The sequence below is a fragment of the Nerophis ophidion genome, linkage group LG23, assembly GCF_033978795.1.
Source record: "Nerophis ophidion isolate RoL-2023_Sa linkage group LG23, RoL_Noph_v1.0, whole genome shotgun sequence".
Taxonomy (NCBI): domain Eukaryota; kingdom Metazoa; phylum Chordata; class Actinopteri; order Syngnathiformes; family Syngnathidae; genus Nerophis; species Nerophis ophidion.
Window position 1 is genome coordinate 4153670 of NC_084633.1, and position 16144 is coordinate 4169813.

Genomic DNA, 16144 nt, shown 5'->3' on the forward strand with positions numbered 1-16144 from the left:
TAGAACAGTGGTTCTTAACCTTGTTGGAGGTACGGAACCCTACCAGTTTCATATGCACATTCATCAAACCCTTCTTTAGTGAAAAATATTTAAAAAAAAAAAAAATTGTTTGTTTTGTTTTCAAATTCAAGACAAAGTTATATGTTGTTGTTTTTTTTTTTACTGGAGCACAACATAAACCATGCATGAACATCACCTCGTTCAAAGAACAAAACCAACACAGTGCATGAACTCACAACAAATTCCCCACTTGCAAATCAGATGAAAAATTAGAGGAAATATTGTTTGAGGGTCTCTATAATACTTGGACTTAGATTTCCTTATTATTGTCATTCAAATTTTAACTTTACAGTACAGATACGCCGATAGGGAGAAGTTTTTATTTACATGATTGATTGATTGATTGATTGATTGATTGATTGATTGAAAGAAGCTTTTATTAGTAGATTGCACAGTACAGTACATATTCTGTACAATTGACCACTAAATGGTAACACCCCAATAAAGTTTTTTAACTTGTTTAATTAAGTCAGGCTTCACGTTAATCAATTCATGAGTCCGGTGTGTTTTGACCACTGCGCCGGAGGCTCCGCCGAACCCCTGAGGCTGACTCACTGAACCCCTAGGGTTCGGTCGAACCCAGGTTAAGAACCACTGTTCTAGAACCATCTTATCTTGTATTGTATTGTACCCTAAGTTCTGTCCAGAAATCTGTGTGCCAAGAACGCCGGCTTATTAGTGATTCTCAGAAGTTAAACAACATCTGCAGTCTCTAGAGCGTTTTCTATTGGGCTCCAGTACTTTGGAATGCTCTACCGGCAATAGTTGTAGATTCTACCTCAGTAGAAGCATTTAAGTCCTATCTAAATCTCATTTATATACTTTGTATATCCATTGCAGCCAGTCACTGAGAATTGGGGACCCTCACATCTTCAGCTACTTCCCAAGGTTTCGTTTTTTTCCACCTCGGACTTTTGGGGTTTGTCCTTGCCTGGATGAGTTCAAATCCGGGAATGTCATTGATGAAGCTCTTAGAGGCACTTCTGATTAAGGGCTCTACAAATAAATATTGATTGATTGATTCTTAAAATGCTAATGATCTTTGACTAGATGTTTTGCAGAGGTGTCAAGATCCATTGCCCGAGTCATGTTATGTTAAGTTTATGATATCCTTACTTTATTGTCTATTTCTGTTTTCAGTAACCTTTTTATTCTTATTAGTTTCCATGGACATGATTCCCTGCACCTGCTTCTGATTAGCGGTCAGGATGCTCACCTGCTCCTGATCACTGATCAGAGAGCTATTTATACGCGTTGCACTCGTCTGGACTGTATTGCTCGCTACATGCGACTGTTTGTGTTGGCGTCACGCTATGACTACTGTTTCTATTTTGCTGTGCTAAGTTATCCTCGAGCCTCACATGTGCTTTCCCTGCATCACGACCTTCTATGTTGTTTTTGCCCTGTATTTGGAGAATACATCATCATCTTACCTGCACGCTGCTTCCTCACATCCTTCTGCATCTTGACATGACCATTGCAAAACCATGTGACCAAAACGCAACACATATAGGCAATAAACTAAGGATATTGTGAACTAAACATAGCATGACCTGGGCAACGAATGATGACAGAAGGTCTTTAAAAACAGCAGAACGCTCCTGTAACCTGTGACCAGCTCAGTGGCCTTGTGGTTAGAGTGTCCGCCCTGAGACTGCGAGGTCGTGAGTTCAAACCCCGAACGAGTCATACCAAAGACTACAAAAAATGGGACCCATTGCCTCTCTGCTTGGCACTCAGCAGAACGTTCCTGTAACCTGTGACCAGCTCAGTGGCCTTGTGCTTAGAGTGTCTGCCCTGAGACTGGGAGGTCGTGAGTTCAAACCCCGGCCGAGTCATAACAAAGACTACAAAAAATGGGACCCATTGCCTCTCTGCTTGGCACTCAGCAGAACGTTCCTGTACCCTGTGACCAGCTCAGTGGCCTTGTGCTTAGAGTGTCCGTCTTGAGACTGTGAGGTTGTGAGTTCAAACCTTGATTGATTGATTGATACTTTTATTAGTATATTGCGCAGTACAGTACATATTCCGTACAATTGACCACTAAATGGTAACACCCGAATAAGTTTTTCAACTTGTTTAAGTCGGGGTCCACGTTAATCAATTCATGGCCGAGTGATACCAAAAACTAAAAAAATGGGACCAAAGACAACAAAAATGGCACCCATTGCCTCCCTGCTCGGTACTCAGCATCAAGGGTAGGATTTGGGGGTTAAATTGCCAAAATGATTTCCTGAGCGCGGCGCATGCTGCTGCTCACTGCTCCCCTCACCTCCCAGGGGGTGAACATGGGGATGCAGAGGACAAATTTTAACACACCTAGTGTGTGTGTGTGACATTCGTTGGGGCTTTAACTTTAACTTAACTCTCACAAAATAAATAGACCAATGTCAAATGTCGACTGTAGAAGACACCGGTTGTCTGGAATGTACAAAATAAAACTAATAGTAAAGGGATCAAGCTTTCTGGAAATTTGGCCCCAAATACAATTTATTTGAATATTGAAATCCCTGATGTACACTCACTGCTCTAAGTTATTTTCAAGACATTTAAATACTGCACGATAGGAAACCTTTACATCCAAAGTCCAAGTCCAAGGAGAAGTTTAGGATGTTTTCCTGCCCGTCCTGTCACACAAACCCGTAGCCACATGAGTGAGAATATTTTCACAGTAATGGAAAAAGCAAACCGTCACCTGACTAAAGAAAACTAATGTTTGGCCTTTACTTTTCCCACGTAGCTCAGTAAGCTTGGCTGCGAGGCTATCAATGGACCTGAGTGTTGCATTGTGAGGTCCTCTAATTGCCTATGACAGAATTGTGTGTGTGTTTGTGTAGTTGGACTGAAGTGAAGGGAAAGGCTCTGATCAGAGGAGACATTGTTGTCATCCTCATCAGCAGGGCCACTATTCTCTTCCTCCGGCTTGAGCACACGCACTGTCCCTCTGCCTGTGCACACACAGTGCCTACTCTATAGGTGTGTGTGTTTGTGTGCGTGCGGGCTTCACGTTCACACAAGTATTCTGGGTACGAAAGCCTATTTCTGCACATTCCATAAATTAATAGGCTCAGTTGCATTTAAGAGGATGAGAAGTGTGTATGTGTGCGTGTATGTATGTATGTGTGTGTGTGTGTGTCTGTGTGTGTGTGTGTATTACTTTTTCCACTAATGCTGAAGTTCATCACCTCTGGGACTCAAATCTCGGGTTCTCACGGTTATACATTCCATGCTTGTGCATCTCCAGTCCGGTCTATTTATTATTTCCTAATGACAATGTTACAGCTTGTCTGCAAGCGCACTGTGGTGGACAGGTGACCTGTCCGGGATAGGGTTGTCCAAAGTGCGGCTCGCGAGCCATTTTCGGCTTATTTTATTGATGAATATACAAAGATTATATTGTGCGACAGTGTTGCCAGATAGGAAATGACAACATAAATAAAATTACTGAATTTTGAGGAAAAAAACAGTATTATTTTCCCTTTGAAATCAGGGGTCTCAAACTAATTTTTATCGTGGGCAACATCACTAAATATTATTACGCAATTGCCCCTTTTATTTAAATATTGTACCGTATGCCAACATACTGATAGAAAAATAGCTTTGCAATCAGAAGTCAGGATGGAAAGCAACTATAAAAGTTCAGCTATTGTAGAATTAATTTCAAAATGGGTTTCAGTGACAAAAAAATGCTAGTGCTATTTTGTTTGCATCAACTAATATTGATTTAAAAAAACTGCAGTTGTATGTGGTTAGACATATTTATGTCAAAATTGAAACAAATTATAATTACTTAAATAGTTACAAATGAGGACTTCATTCACTTTTTATGCACGTACAACACCTAAGACCTTTAGCATATCAGTATGTGGAGTTAAATTATGGAATGGATTAAGTAAATGAGCTAAACAATGTACTCATATGATCCACTTTAAGAGGCTGTTCAAATTAAAAGTTCTTACAAAGCACAAGGAAGAATGATTGTGAGAAATACCTTCAACGTAATTGAAAACAGGATATTCTAAACTCTGAAATCAATCGATCGATCAATCAAATGTGCCATAATCAATACTGATTGGAATCAAATACATACATGTGTTATTAAATGTGTCATTTATTATATATATATATATATACATATATACATATATATATATATATGTGTTAATATATATGTGTGTGTGTATATATATATATGTGTTAATATATATGTGTGTGTGTATATATATATATATATATATATATATATATATATTATTTCATGGTTTGAATAATCAATCCAAATTACATTTTTATTTTATGTTTTCATGATTTATTTTATGATTGAATCAATTAAAGATGCATTTAAGTAATTATTTAAAAATGTATTTATTTACTTTTATTACACTTGGACCTCCATATACTGACACACATTTTTAGGTTTTTGTAGGCCACATAAAAGGATGTGGCGGACCATATGTGGCGCCCGGGCTTTCAGTTTGACACCTGTGCTTTAAATGAGCTAAATGTGCTTATTGGCAGAACAGCGCCCCCAACTGGCTGTAAGGAGGCACATGAGACATCGCACAGTATCGGGTGCAACTCAGGATGTATTTGTTTTGTGTTAATTGCTATTAGCCTTGTTTTGAGGTTGTCAAGTTATCGGACATTATGGGATTTTTGGTTATGAAAATCAAGTTTTACCCTGAAAATCAACGCTGGTGTGTGATCAATGTACAAAATGTAACAAAATTATGGCTGTAACAGTTGATCGATTAGAGAAACGCTTTGATTTACATTTACGTGGTTTCTCTCCGGGTACTCCAGCTTCCTCTTACTTCCAAAGACATGCACCTAGTGTGTGAGTGTGAATGTTGTCTGTCTATCTGTGTTGGCCCTGCGATTAGTTGGGGACTTGTCCAGGGTGTACCCCTCCTTTCGCCCGATGGTAGCTGAGATAGGCGCCAGCGCCCCCCACGACCCCAAAAGGGAATAAGCGGTGGAAAATTGATGGATGGATGTTTGTCAAATTCTAAATTATTTTTTTTTAGAGGTTACAATAATGTCTGCCTTTATAAGCTATTGAATTTGGGTAGATTTATTTAAAATAATGCAGTAGGGCCGCAACAATTAGTCGACATTATCAACTTTTTAAATACACCAATGGTGCAACTGGACACATCCTCAGTGATGTAACCTAGGATCACAGGGGGTTTCGGGTCTTTCAACAATCAGACCCCCTCCCCTAGGCGACCCAGCCGGGGTTGATCAGGCCCCAGCCTGTGTCCACGTAGCGCTACTGCCCTACATGCCACGCCTCTCCCCTCCTGATCCACAGCCACCTTGATGCCACTTCTGCTGCATCTGTGACTAACTTCATGGCCCTTTGCTGGCTGGCCCCTGTGATGCCAAGCATTCTGTAGGCCCTGCAGAGAGATTTGCCCACAAACCCTCGACACCCCACTTCAACCGGCCGGCACATCGCTCGCCACCCATTGCTCCGACACTCCTCCACAAGCTGAGAGTACTTTGCACTCTTCCTCTCATTGGCCTCCTCCATACGGTCCTCCCAAGGCACTGTGAGCTCCAAGAGGATTACCTGCTTGGAGGCCACTGAGGTGAGCACAATATCTGGCCTTAGTGTTGTTTTAGCAACCACGTCAGGGAACTTCAACTGCTTTCCCAGATCAACTGACAGCTCCCAGTCGCGTGCTGTTGCCAACAGGCCAGACGAGGTGTTCCGGGCAGCCGGTGTTGACTTCTCCCCAGCTCTGATGAAAGCAGTACTCTTCACTGGGCGGAGGCTCTTGCTGTGACTGACTCCCCTGCAGATGGCATCAGCTATGGCCTTCAGGACCTGGTCATGTCGCCAGCGGTACCGCCCTTCACCCAGGGCTTTTGGACAACAGCTTAGGATGTGCTCCAAGGTTCCTCTCCTCTGGCAGAGGGGGCACCCTGGTGTCTCCACCTTTCCCCAGGTGAAGAGGTTGGATGGACTTGGCAGCACATCGTAGACCGCCTGGATCAAGAACTTTATTCGATGGGGTTCGGCTTTCCAGAGCTCGGTCCATGTGACCTTACGCTCTGATACTTGTTCCCATCTCGTCCAGGCGCCCTGTTGCCGCATTCCCGCCATCTGGCAGGCTCGCCTTTCCTCAACTCCTGCTCGCACTTCCTCGAGGATCAGTGACCTCTTCTCTTTCCCCTGCGCCTTATCATAGCGAGGTGTTCTTCTGCTACCTAAGCCAGATCTCCCCTGCGCCACTGTTCCCACCAAAACCTTTTGCCGTAGCCTTGCCTCTGCAACATCCACAGCCTCGACAGCTCTCCACTTCCGCCCCGTCCTGACTTCAATCCCAGCCTGTGCAACCTTTGGGTCACTGGACTCCCGATACTGTAGGAGCTCCCTGGACCGTGTCACCATGAACTCCTCGCTCAGGCTGCTGATGGGGAGCTTCAGTTTGTTGTTATGCCCGTATAGAGCAATGCTGCTCAGGCTTCGCGGCAGTCCTAGCCACCTGCGCAGGAACCTACTGACCCTCATCTCAAAGCCTTCCACCGTTGAAATGGGGACTTCGTACACCATGAGGGGCCAGAGGATCCGAGGGAGAATCCCGTGCTGGTAAATCCAGGCCTTGAACTTGCCAGGAAGGCCAGACTTATCCACCACGGTCAGCCAGGTCTCCAGGTCTTGGTTGGTCGATCTTGTGGAGGCTGCGTCTCTCAGGCTGCAATTAAACACCTTTCCCAAGCTCTTCACAGGTTCCTCGGTGAGTGATGGTATTTTGGTGGTGCCAAGTGAGAAGCAGAACTTGCCAGTAACCTTTCCTTTCTTTAGCACTAGGACCCTCGACTTGGCCGGCTTGAAGTTCATGCGAGCCCAGGAAATCACCTCCTGAAGGCCATTCAAGATCCACCTGCAACCTGGGACGGATGCAGTGGTCACTGTCAGGTCGTCCATGAAGGCTCGGATGGGTGGCTGCCGGACTCCAGACCTGGAGAGGGGACCTCTGCACTGAACTTCCGCAGACTTCACCAGCATGTTCATGGCGAGCGCAAAGAGGATGACTGAGATCGTACAGCCAGTGATGATCCCCTTTTCAAGCCTGTGCCAGTCGGAGGTTGTTTTTCCGGAGGAGACTCTTAGATGGAAGTTGGCATAGTAGTCCAGAATGAGGTCTCTGAACTTCTTTGGAATGTGATGCCGATTCAGTGCCTCTTCGACCAGCTTGTGGGGTATGGATCCATAGGCATTTTCGAGGTCCAGCCACAGAACAGCCAGGTCCCCCTTATTCTCCCTGGCTTCCCTGATGAGCTGAGTGACCACGCCTGTGTGCTCCAGACATCCAGATACCTCTGGGATCCCTCCTTTCTGGACCGATGTATCAATGTAGGAGTTCTTCAGGAGGTAGTCTGTCAGTCGCCTGGCCATGAGGCTGAAGAAGATCTTCCCTTCAACACTCAGCAACGAGATGGTTCGGAACTGATTGATGTTCTTAGACTTCTCCTCCTTTGGGATCCACACACCCTCTGCCTGTCTCCACTGGTCTGCTACCTTGCCCCTCCTCCAGATCACCTTCAAGATTCTCCAGAGTCTGTGGAGTAGTCTTGGACAGTTCTTATAGACCTTATAAGGTACTCCACTGGGCCCTGGAGCTGAGCTCGTCCTTGCCCTGCGGACCACCTCCTGGATTTCCTTCCAGCCGGGCTCTTTCCCATCGAAGTCAAGCGTTGGTGTTGGTGGATTGATCAAGGACCTGCAGGGGCCTAGGTCTTGTTCTCTGCATCCATCGCTGTAAATTTGCTTGAGGTGGTGGTCGACCTCAGCTTTGGAGCAGGCCAGTCTACCGCTTCGCTTCTGTCCTAGCAGCTGTTTTGTGACTCCAAAGGGATTCGCCAGAAAGGCAGCTCTCCTCCTGGACCTTTCCTTCCTCCTCCTCCTATGCCACTCCGCTCTCCTCAAGGTTATTAGCTTCTTGCGGATTATACAACGTAGTTCCGCAAGAGGCCCCCTATCCTCTTCACGTGCAACCTTGAACTGCTGTCTTAAACACTTCAGTTCCTGCCTGAGCTGATGGATTTTACTCGCTCTATTGTTCATGATGTAGGGGGGCTTCGCTGCCCGCTTCTCCTCAAGTCCAAACCTCTCTGCAGCGAGGCTGATGATGATCGTGGTCATCGTCTTGAGGCGTCGATCAGCGTCCCCTTTGGCTGTTGTTTCCAAGATGGTATCAGCATCTTCATCAAACTGGAGCCACTCTTTCTCCTTGCTAGCTTGGGGCCACTTTACCCGACGATGTTCTGATGTCCTGTGTGCTTCTGGTGGTTGCATCACCTGGAGGCTCCGGGCACTGTGGGGTGACTCCGGGCCTGGCTCCTCCTGCGTCTCACCAGGCGTAGTTCCTGTGCGCTGTGATTCTACCACCTTCTGCATACACTTCATCCTGGCCTGGTGGATCCGCAGGCCATGTCGGTTCTTGCATACCTTCCCACATATGCATTCCATAGTCGTCGTCGTGTTACCATTGCCATGTGTCGTCAACCTTTGATCCGTCCAGTGGGATTCTCTTCCGCCCCCCCTCTCGGGAATCCCTGGGGGTATATTTCCTGTAGGTCGATTCGTAGCTTGTTGTGGGTTCCTTCCTCTCAGAAGGTGCAGCTCGGGATGCTACCCCTCACTGCCCCGGTGCCGTCTTTCCGGGCTGTCCGCTGTCTCTCCAGCTGTCACCAATCTATACTTGGTGGTCAACCAGACTGTTCCTGGTAGTCACTGGTTGTCCCAGAAAAGCAACTTTTTAAATACACCAATGGTGCAACTGGACACATCCTCAGTGATGTAACCTAGGATCACAGGGGGTTTCGGGTCTTTCAACAATCAGACCCCCTCCCCTAGGCGACCCAGCCGGGGTTGATCAGGCCCCAGCCTGTGTCCACGTAGCGCTACTGCCCTACATGCCACGCCTCTCCCCTCCTGATCCACAGCCACCTTGATGCCACTTCTGCTGCATCTGTGACTAACTTCATGGCCCTTTGCTGGCTGGCCCCTGTGATGCCAAGCATTCTGTAGGCCCTGCAGAGAGATTTGCCCACAAACCCTCGACACCCCACTTCAACCGGCCGGCACATCGCTCGCCACCCATTGCTCCGACACTCCTCCACAAGCTGAGAGTACTTTGCACTCTTCCTCTCATTGGCCTCCTCCATACGGTCCTCCCAAGGCACTGTGAGCTCCAAGAGGATTACCTGCTTGGAGGCCACTGAGGTGAGCACAAGATTATAAAAAAATTAATCGACAAAGACTTGTTAATATAGATGAGTCGCTGAAAAAAGTCTCCATGGTGGAATGTTTATGTGTACACTTTTATTCCTTGAGGTAAGTAAATTCTAACAGTACTGAATAAAATACCTTTTTTACAGAACATTTAGGTGTATTTTTAACTATGTAATAAAGTAAAACTATTCGTTATGCAGTCATTTATGTTTCTTTTTACAATTAAATTTGCTATTATGAAAAGGAGTTCAAATCAAGTCGAAGGCTCAACGTCAAATTCGATCATATAAGCAATAATTGTTTGACCACAAACCCCGTTTCCATATGAGTTGGGAAATTGTGTTGGATGTAAATAAAAACAGAATACAATGATTTGCAAATCCATTTCAACCCATATTCAATTGAATGCTCTACAAAGACAAGATATTTGATGTTCAAACTCATAAATTTTATTTTTTGTTTGCAAATAACAACTTGGAATTTCATGGCTGCAACACGTGCCAAAGTAGTTGGGAAAGGGCATGTTCACCACTGTGTTACATCACCTTTTCTTTTAACAACACTCAATAAACGTTTGGGAACTGAGGAAATTAATTGTTGAAGCTTTGAAAGTGGAATTCTTTCCCATTCTTGTTTTATGTAGTGCTTCAGTCGTTCAACAGTCCAGGGTCTCCGCTGTCGTATTTTACGCTTCATAATGCGCCACACATTTTCGATGGGAGACAGGTCTGGACTGCAGGCGGGCCAGGAAAGTACCCACACTCTTTTTTTTACGAAGCCACGCTGTTGTAACACGTGCTGAATGTGTCTTACTGAAATAAGCAGGGGCGTCCATGAAAAAGATGGCAGCATATGTTGTTCCAAAACCTGTATGTACCTTTCAGCATTAATGGTGCCTTCACAGATGTGTAAATTACCCATGCCTTGTGCACTAATGCACCCCCATACCATCACAGATGCTTGCTTTTGAACTTTGCGTCGATAACAGTCTGGATGGTTTGCTTCCCCTTTGGTCCGGATGACACAATGTCGAATATGTCCAAAAACTATTTGAAATGTGGACTTGTCAGACCACAGAACACTTTTCCACTTTGCATCAGTCCATCTTAGATGATCTCGGGCCCAGAGAAGCCGGCGGCGTTTCTGGATGTTGTTGATAAATGGCTTTTGCTTTGCATAGTAGAGTTTCAACTTGCACTTACAGATGTAGCGACCAACTGTATTTAGTGACAGTGGTTTTCTGAAGTGTTCTTGAGCCCATGTGGTGATATCCTTTAGAGATTGATGTCGGTTTTTTATACAGTGCCATCTGAGGCATTGAAGGTCACGGTCATTAGATGTTTTTATACAGTGCCATCTGAGGCATTGAAGGTCACGGTCATTAGATGTTGGTTTCCGGTTTACGTGGAGTAATTTCTCAAGATTCTCTGAACCTTTTGATGATATTATAAACCGTAGATGTTGAAATCCCTAAATTTCTTGAAATTGCACTTTGACAAACGTTGTTCTTGAACTGTTTGACTATTTGCTCACACAGTTGTGGACAAAGGGGTGTACCTCTTCCCATCCTTTCTTCTGAAAGACTGAGCATTTTTTGGGACGCTGTTTTTATACCCAATCACGGCACCCGCCTGTACCCAATTAGCCTGCACACCTGTGGGATGTTCCAAATAAGTGTTTGATGAGCATTCCTCAACTTTATCAGTATTTATTGCCACCTTTCCCAACTTCTTTGTCACGTGTTGCTGGCATCAAATTCTAAAGTTAATGATTATTTGCAAAAAAAAAAATAATAATAAGTTTGAACATCAAGTATGTTGTCTTTGTAGCATATTCAACTGAATATGGGTTGAAAATGATTTGCAAATCATTGTATTCCGTTTATATTTACATCTAACACAATTTCCCAACTCATATGGAAACGGGGTTGGGGGCAGGGGGGTTCGGTAGCGGAGGAGTATATTGTAGTGTCCCGGAAGAGTTAGTGCTGCAAGGGGTTGTAGGTATTTGTTCTGTTGTGTTTGTATTGTGTTACGGTGTGGATGTTCTCCCGAAATGTGTTTGTCATTCTTGTTTGGTGTGGGTTCACAGTGTGGCGCATATTTGTAACAGTGTTAAAGTTGTTTATCCGGCCACCCTCTGTGTGACCTGTACGGCTGTTGACCAAGTATGCCTTTCATTCCCTTGTGTGTGTGAAAAGTCGTAGATATTTTGAGACTGGGCCGGCACGCCAAGGAAATTCCTTTAAGGTTTATTGGCGCTCTATTCTTCTCCCTGCGTCCGCAAACACGGCGGCGTTTTAAAAAGTCATTGATTGATTGATTAATTGATACTTTTAGTAGTATATTGCACAGTTCAATACATATTCCGTGCAATTGACGACTAAATGGTAACACCCGAATAAGTTTTTCAACTTGTTTAAGTCGGGGTCCACGTTAATCAATTCATGGTAAAAATAAATTTTACTTTTTGAAACCAATACCGATGATTTCCGATTTTACATTTTAAAGCATTTATCGGCCGATAATATCGGCAGCCCAATATTATCGGACATCCCTAATCAAAACGAATTTGTTAAAAACCTAAAGGGCACTTGGATTCTTTATGTTTTATCGGGTGCCAATGGAAATATGCATTTTGATCAAGGGTGTTAATGGGGAAAATGACAAAACAAAAGCAAAGAAGCCCTGCAAAAAAGTTCGTTTTGGAAAGATCTTTTGTTTGAAATGCAATACTTTTCCTCTCTCTCTCTCTCTCTCTCTCTCTCTCTCTCTCTCTCTCTCTCTCTCTCTCTCTCTCTCTCTCTCTCTCACACACACACACGCACACACATATGCAAACACACTCACAGTATCAATCAATAACAAATTCTCTATACGCTTCCATGCACTGGACTTGTTATGCGCGTAAACACGGACAATGTCCACAAATCCAGACAGAGAATTAAAAACAACAACAACAAAAAAAACAATCAAAAACAATCCCTTTACCTTCCAAATGTTGTCCCTTTCAGGTCCATGTTGTGTCTCTGCCTATGGGTTCTCCATTCCGGATGTGCCACCGCCGTGCGCTCAAACATGAACACAACATAATAACATAATAGTCCGGCCGGAGCGACGCAACCTGCGGGTTCGGTCCGGGCTACACAACAAAAACAAAACAAAAAAGAAGAAGAAGGAGCAGACTTAACCCCAACTTTGCATCAACGTGGGCGAGGACGCATGCATGGAGGTGGGTGCAATGGTTGCTTGTGCAGAGTTGTTGCTGCGAGTGTGAGATGTGTTGGCAGGATGTTCCACTCTACAGGACTGGGCTTGTAATCCCTCCTCCCCTTTTCCTGGCTGATGATAACACAACAGCAGCTCTCCCGACTGCACAACTTGTGAGTCCCCCTCCCTCAACTTTTCTGCACTGTTTTACCTCACAATATTTGCAGGGGAAACACTGCAATTGCGCAATAAACTTAATAGGGAGCGAGCCTATAAGCGGAATTTCAGGTTCCAACAGCATCGACGTGATATGCAGCATACAGGGACAGTGGCCTAGTAAATAGAATAGCAATAATACTGTATGAAAAATTAAAGTATGTCAATGTTGATCAATCAATGTTTATTTATCTAGTCCTAAATTACAAGTGTCTCAAAGGCCTGCACAAGCCACAAGACATCCGCGTTACATAGCCCACGTAAGGCAAGGAAAAACTCACCCCAGTGGAACGTCGATGACAATGACTATGAGAAACCTTGGAGAGGACCCACCAACCCCCGCTCCTTCTTGTAGGGCAGTGGTTCTTTAATGGGGGTACTTGAAGGTATGCCAAGGGGTACGTGAGATTTTTTTAAAATAGCAACAATTCAAAAATCTTTTATCTATATATTTATTGAATAATACTTCAAAAAAATATATATGTCAGTTCATAAACTGTGAAAAGAAATGCAAGAATGCAATATTTAGTGTTGACAGCTAGATTTTGTGTGGACATGTTCCATAAATATCGATGTTAAATATTTATTTTTTTGTTTAGAATTAAGTTCATGAATCCAGAGGGATCTCTATTACAATCCCCAAAGAGGGCACTTTAAGTTGATGATTACTTTTATGTGTAGAAATCTTTATTTATAATTGAATCACTTGTTTATTTTTCAACAAGTTTTTATTTATTTTTATATCTTTTTTTCCAAATAGTTCAAGAAAGACCACTACAAATGAGCAATATTTTGCACTGTTGTACAATTTAATAAATCAGAAACTGATGACATAGTGCTGTATTTTACTTCTTTATCTCTTTTTTTTAATCAAAAATGCTTTGCTCTGATTAGGGGGTACTTGAATTTAAAAAAAAATCACAGGGGGTACATCACTGAAAACAGGTTGAGAACCACTGGCCTAGTAAATAGAATAGCAATAATACTGTATGAAAAATAAAAGTATGTCAATGTTTATCAATTAATGTTTATTTATGTAGCCCTAAATCACAAGTGTCTCAAAGGGCTGCACAAGCCACAACGACCTCCGCGGTACAGAGCCCACATAGAGGCAATGAAAAACTCACCCCAGTGGGACTTCGATGACAATGACTATGACAAATCTTGGAGAGGACCGCATATGTGGGCATCCCCCAGCCCCTGCTCCCTCTTCTTAGGGCAGTGGTTCTCAAATGGGGGTACGCGAACCCCTGGGGGTACTTGAAGGTATGCCAAAGGGTACGTGAGATTTTTTTTAAACGTTCTAAAAATAGCAATAATTCAAAAATATTTTATCAATATATTTATTGAATAATACTTCAACAAAATATGAATGTAAGTTCATAAACTGTGAAAAGAAATGCAAGAATGCAATATTTAGTGTTGACGGCTAGATTTTGTGTGGACATGTTCCATAAATATCGATGTTAAATATTTATTTTTTTGTTTAGAATTAAGTTCATGAATCCAGATGGATCTCTATTACAATCCCCAAAGAGGGCACTTTAAGTTGATGATTACTTTTATGTGTAGAAATCTTTATTTATAATTGAATCACTTGTTTATTTTTCAACAAGTTTTTATTTATTTTTATATCTTTTTTTCCAAATAGTTCAAGAAAGACCACTACAAATGAGCAATATTTTGCACTGTTGTACAATTTAATAAATCAGAAACTGATGACGTAGTGCGGTATTTTACTTATTAATCTCTTTTTTTTAATCAAAAATGCTTTGCTCTGATTAGGGGGTACTTGAATTTAAAAAAAAATCACAGGGGGTACATCACTGAAAACAGGTTGAGAACCACTGGCCTAGTAAATAGAATAGCAATAATACTGTATGAAAAACAAAAGTATATCAATGTTTATCAATTAATGTTTATTTATGTAGCCCTAAATCACAAGTGTCTCAAAGGGCTGCACAAGCCACAACGACCTCCGCGGTACAGAGCCCACGTAAAGGCAATGAAAAACTCACCCCAGTGGGACTTCGATGACAATGACCATGAGAAATCTTGGAGAGGACCGCATATGTGAGCATCCCCCAGCCCCTGCTCCCTCTTCTTAGGGCAGTGGTTCTCAAATGGGGGTACACGTACCCCTGGGGGTACTTGGAGGTATGCCAAAGGGTACGTGAGATTTTTTTTTTAATGTTCTAAAAATAGCAATAATTCAAAAATATTTGATCAATATATTTATTGAATAATACTTCAACAAAATATGAATGTAAGTTCATAAACTGTGAAAAGAAATACAACAATGCAATATTCAGTGTTGATAGGTAGATTTTTTTGTGGACATGTTCCATAAATATTGATGTTAAAGATTTATTTTTTTGTTTAGAATTAAGTTCATGAATCCAGATGGATCTCTATTACAAACGTACAATCCCCAAAGAGGGCACTTTAAGTTGATGATTACTTCTATGTGTAGAAATCTTTATTTATAATTGAATCCATCCATCCATCCATTTTGACACAAACGAAGGCAGAGGGTTGCAGATTTTTAGGTTGTTGTTTATTGAGTATGTCATCGTCAGCTCCACATCATACATGTAGTACATAACATCGGCGCCAAGCTACATTTCTGCCTGTTGAGTTGAGTTGAGTTTGAGTTTATTTGGAACATGCATGCATACCACATAATACATCACAATTTCCAGTTTCTCTAATCAACATGTTCCAAAAGGAGTAGGAAGAAGCAGATCTTTTTTAATCCCACCCCTTTTCTTTTACACAACAGCTGCTAAAACTTTTGTTCACTTCCTGTTCTCAATTTATTCACAATATACAGCATAAGTAATCACAAAAAAAATAAATAAATAATACTTGGTGAAGTAAGTTACATTTCATTCGGCGAGATGAGTAAGATTATTTTGAAAATGAACGGATGGATGGATGAAATAAATTCAGAATGTTTATCATGGTTCTTCTTCTTTGTACTTTGTAAACACTTTAAGTTTGAAGAGTTTCTTGAAGTAGATCATATTTGTACATTGTTTGAGTGCTTTGCTTAATCCATTCCATAATTTAATTCCACATTCTAATTTACTGAAGGTCTTAAGTGTTGTACGTGCGTACAAATGTTTTAAAATACATTTTTCTCTAAGATTATATTTCTCCTCTTTTTTTGAGAAGAATTGTTGTATATTCTCGGGTAGCAGATTATTGTTTGCTTTGTGTATAATTTTAGCTGTTAGCAAATTCACTATGTCGTGGAATTTCAGTATTTTTGATTCAATAAATAAAGGGTTTGTATGTTCTCTATATTCAACATTATGTATTATTGTAACTGATCTTTTTGTGGGTGCTCAATGTGCATGTATTAGTGTTGTCCCGATACCAATAGTTTGGTACCAGTAGCGGTACCAAA

At 42.4% G+C, this 16144-nt stretch overlaps 1 protein-coding gene across 1 annotated transcript in view; it reads right to left on the minus strand.

Annotated features, from left to right (window-relative positions):
• The window catches only part of mmd2a (monocyte to macrophage differentiation-associated 2a), a 23823-nt gene extending 11198 nt beyond the window's left edge, over positions 1-12625 (minus strand). Inside the window, exon 1 of the mRNA XM_061884926.1 lies at positions 12298-12625. Within this exon, the coding sequence (XP_061740910.1) occupies positions 12298-12386 (89 nt within the window). The 5' untranslated portion in view covers positions 12387-12625. The remainder of the gene's footprint in view (positions 1-12297) is intronic.
• Positions 12626-16144: the final 3519 nt, after the last annotated feature.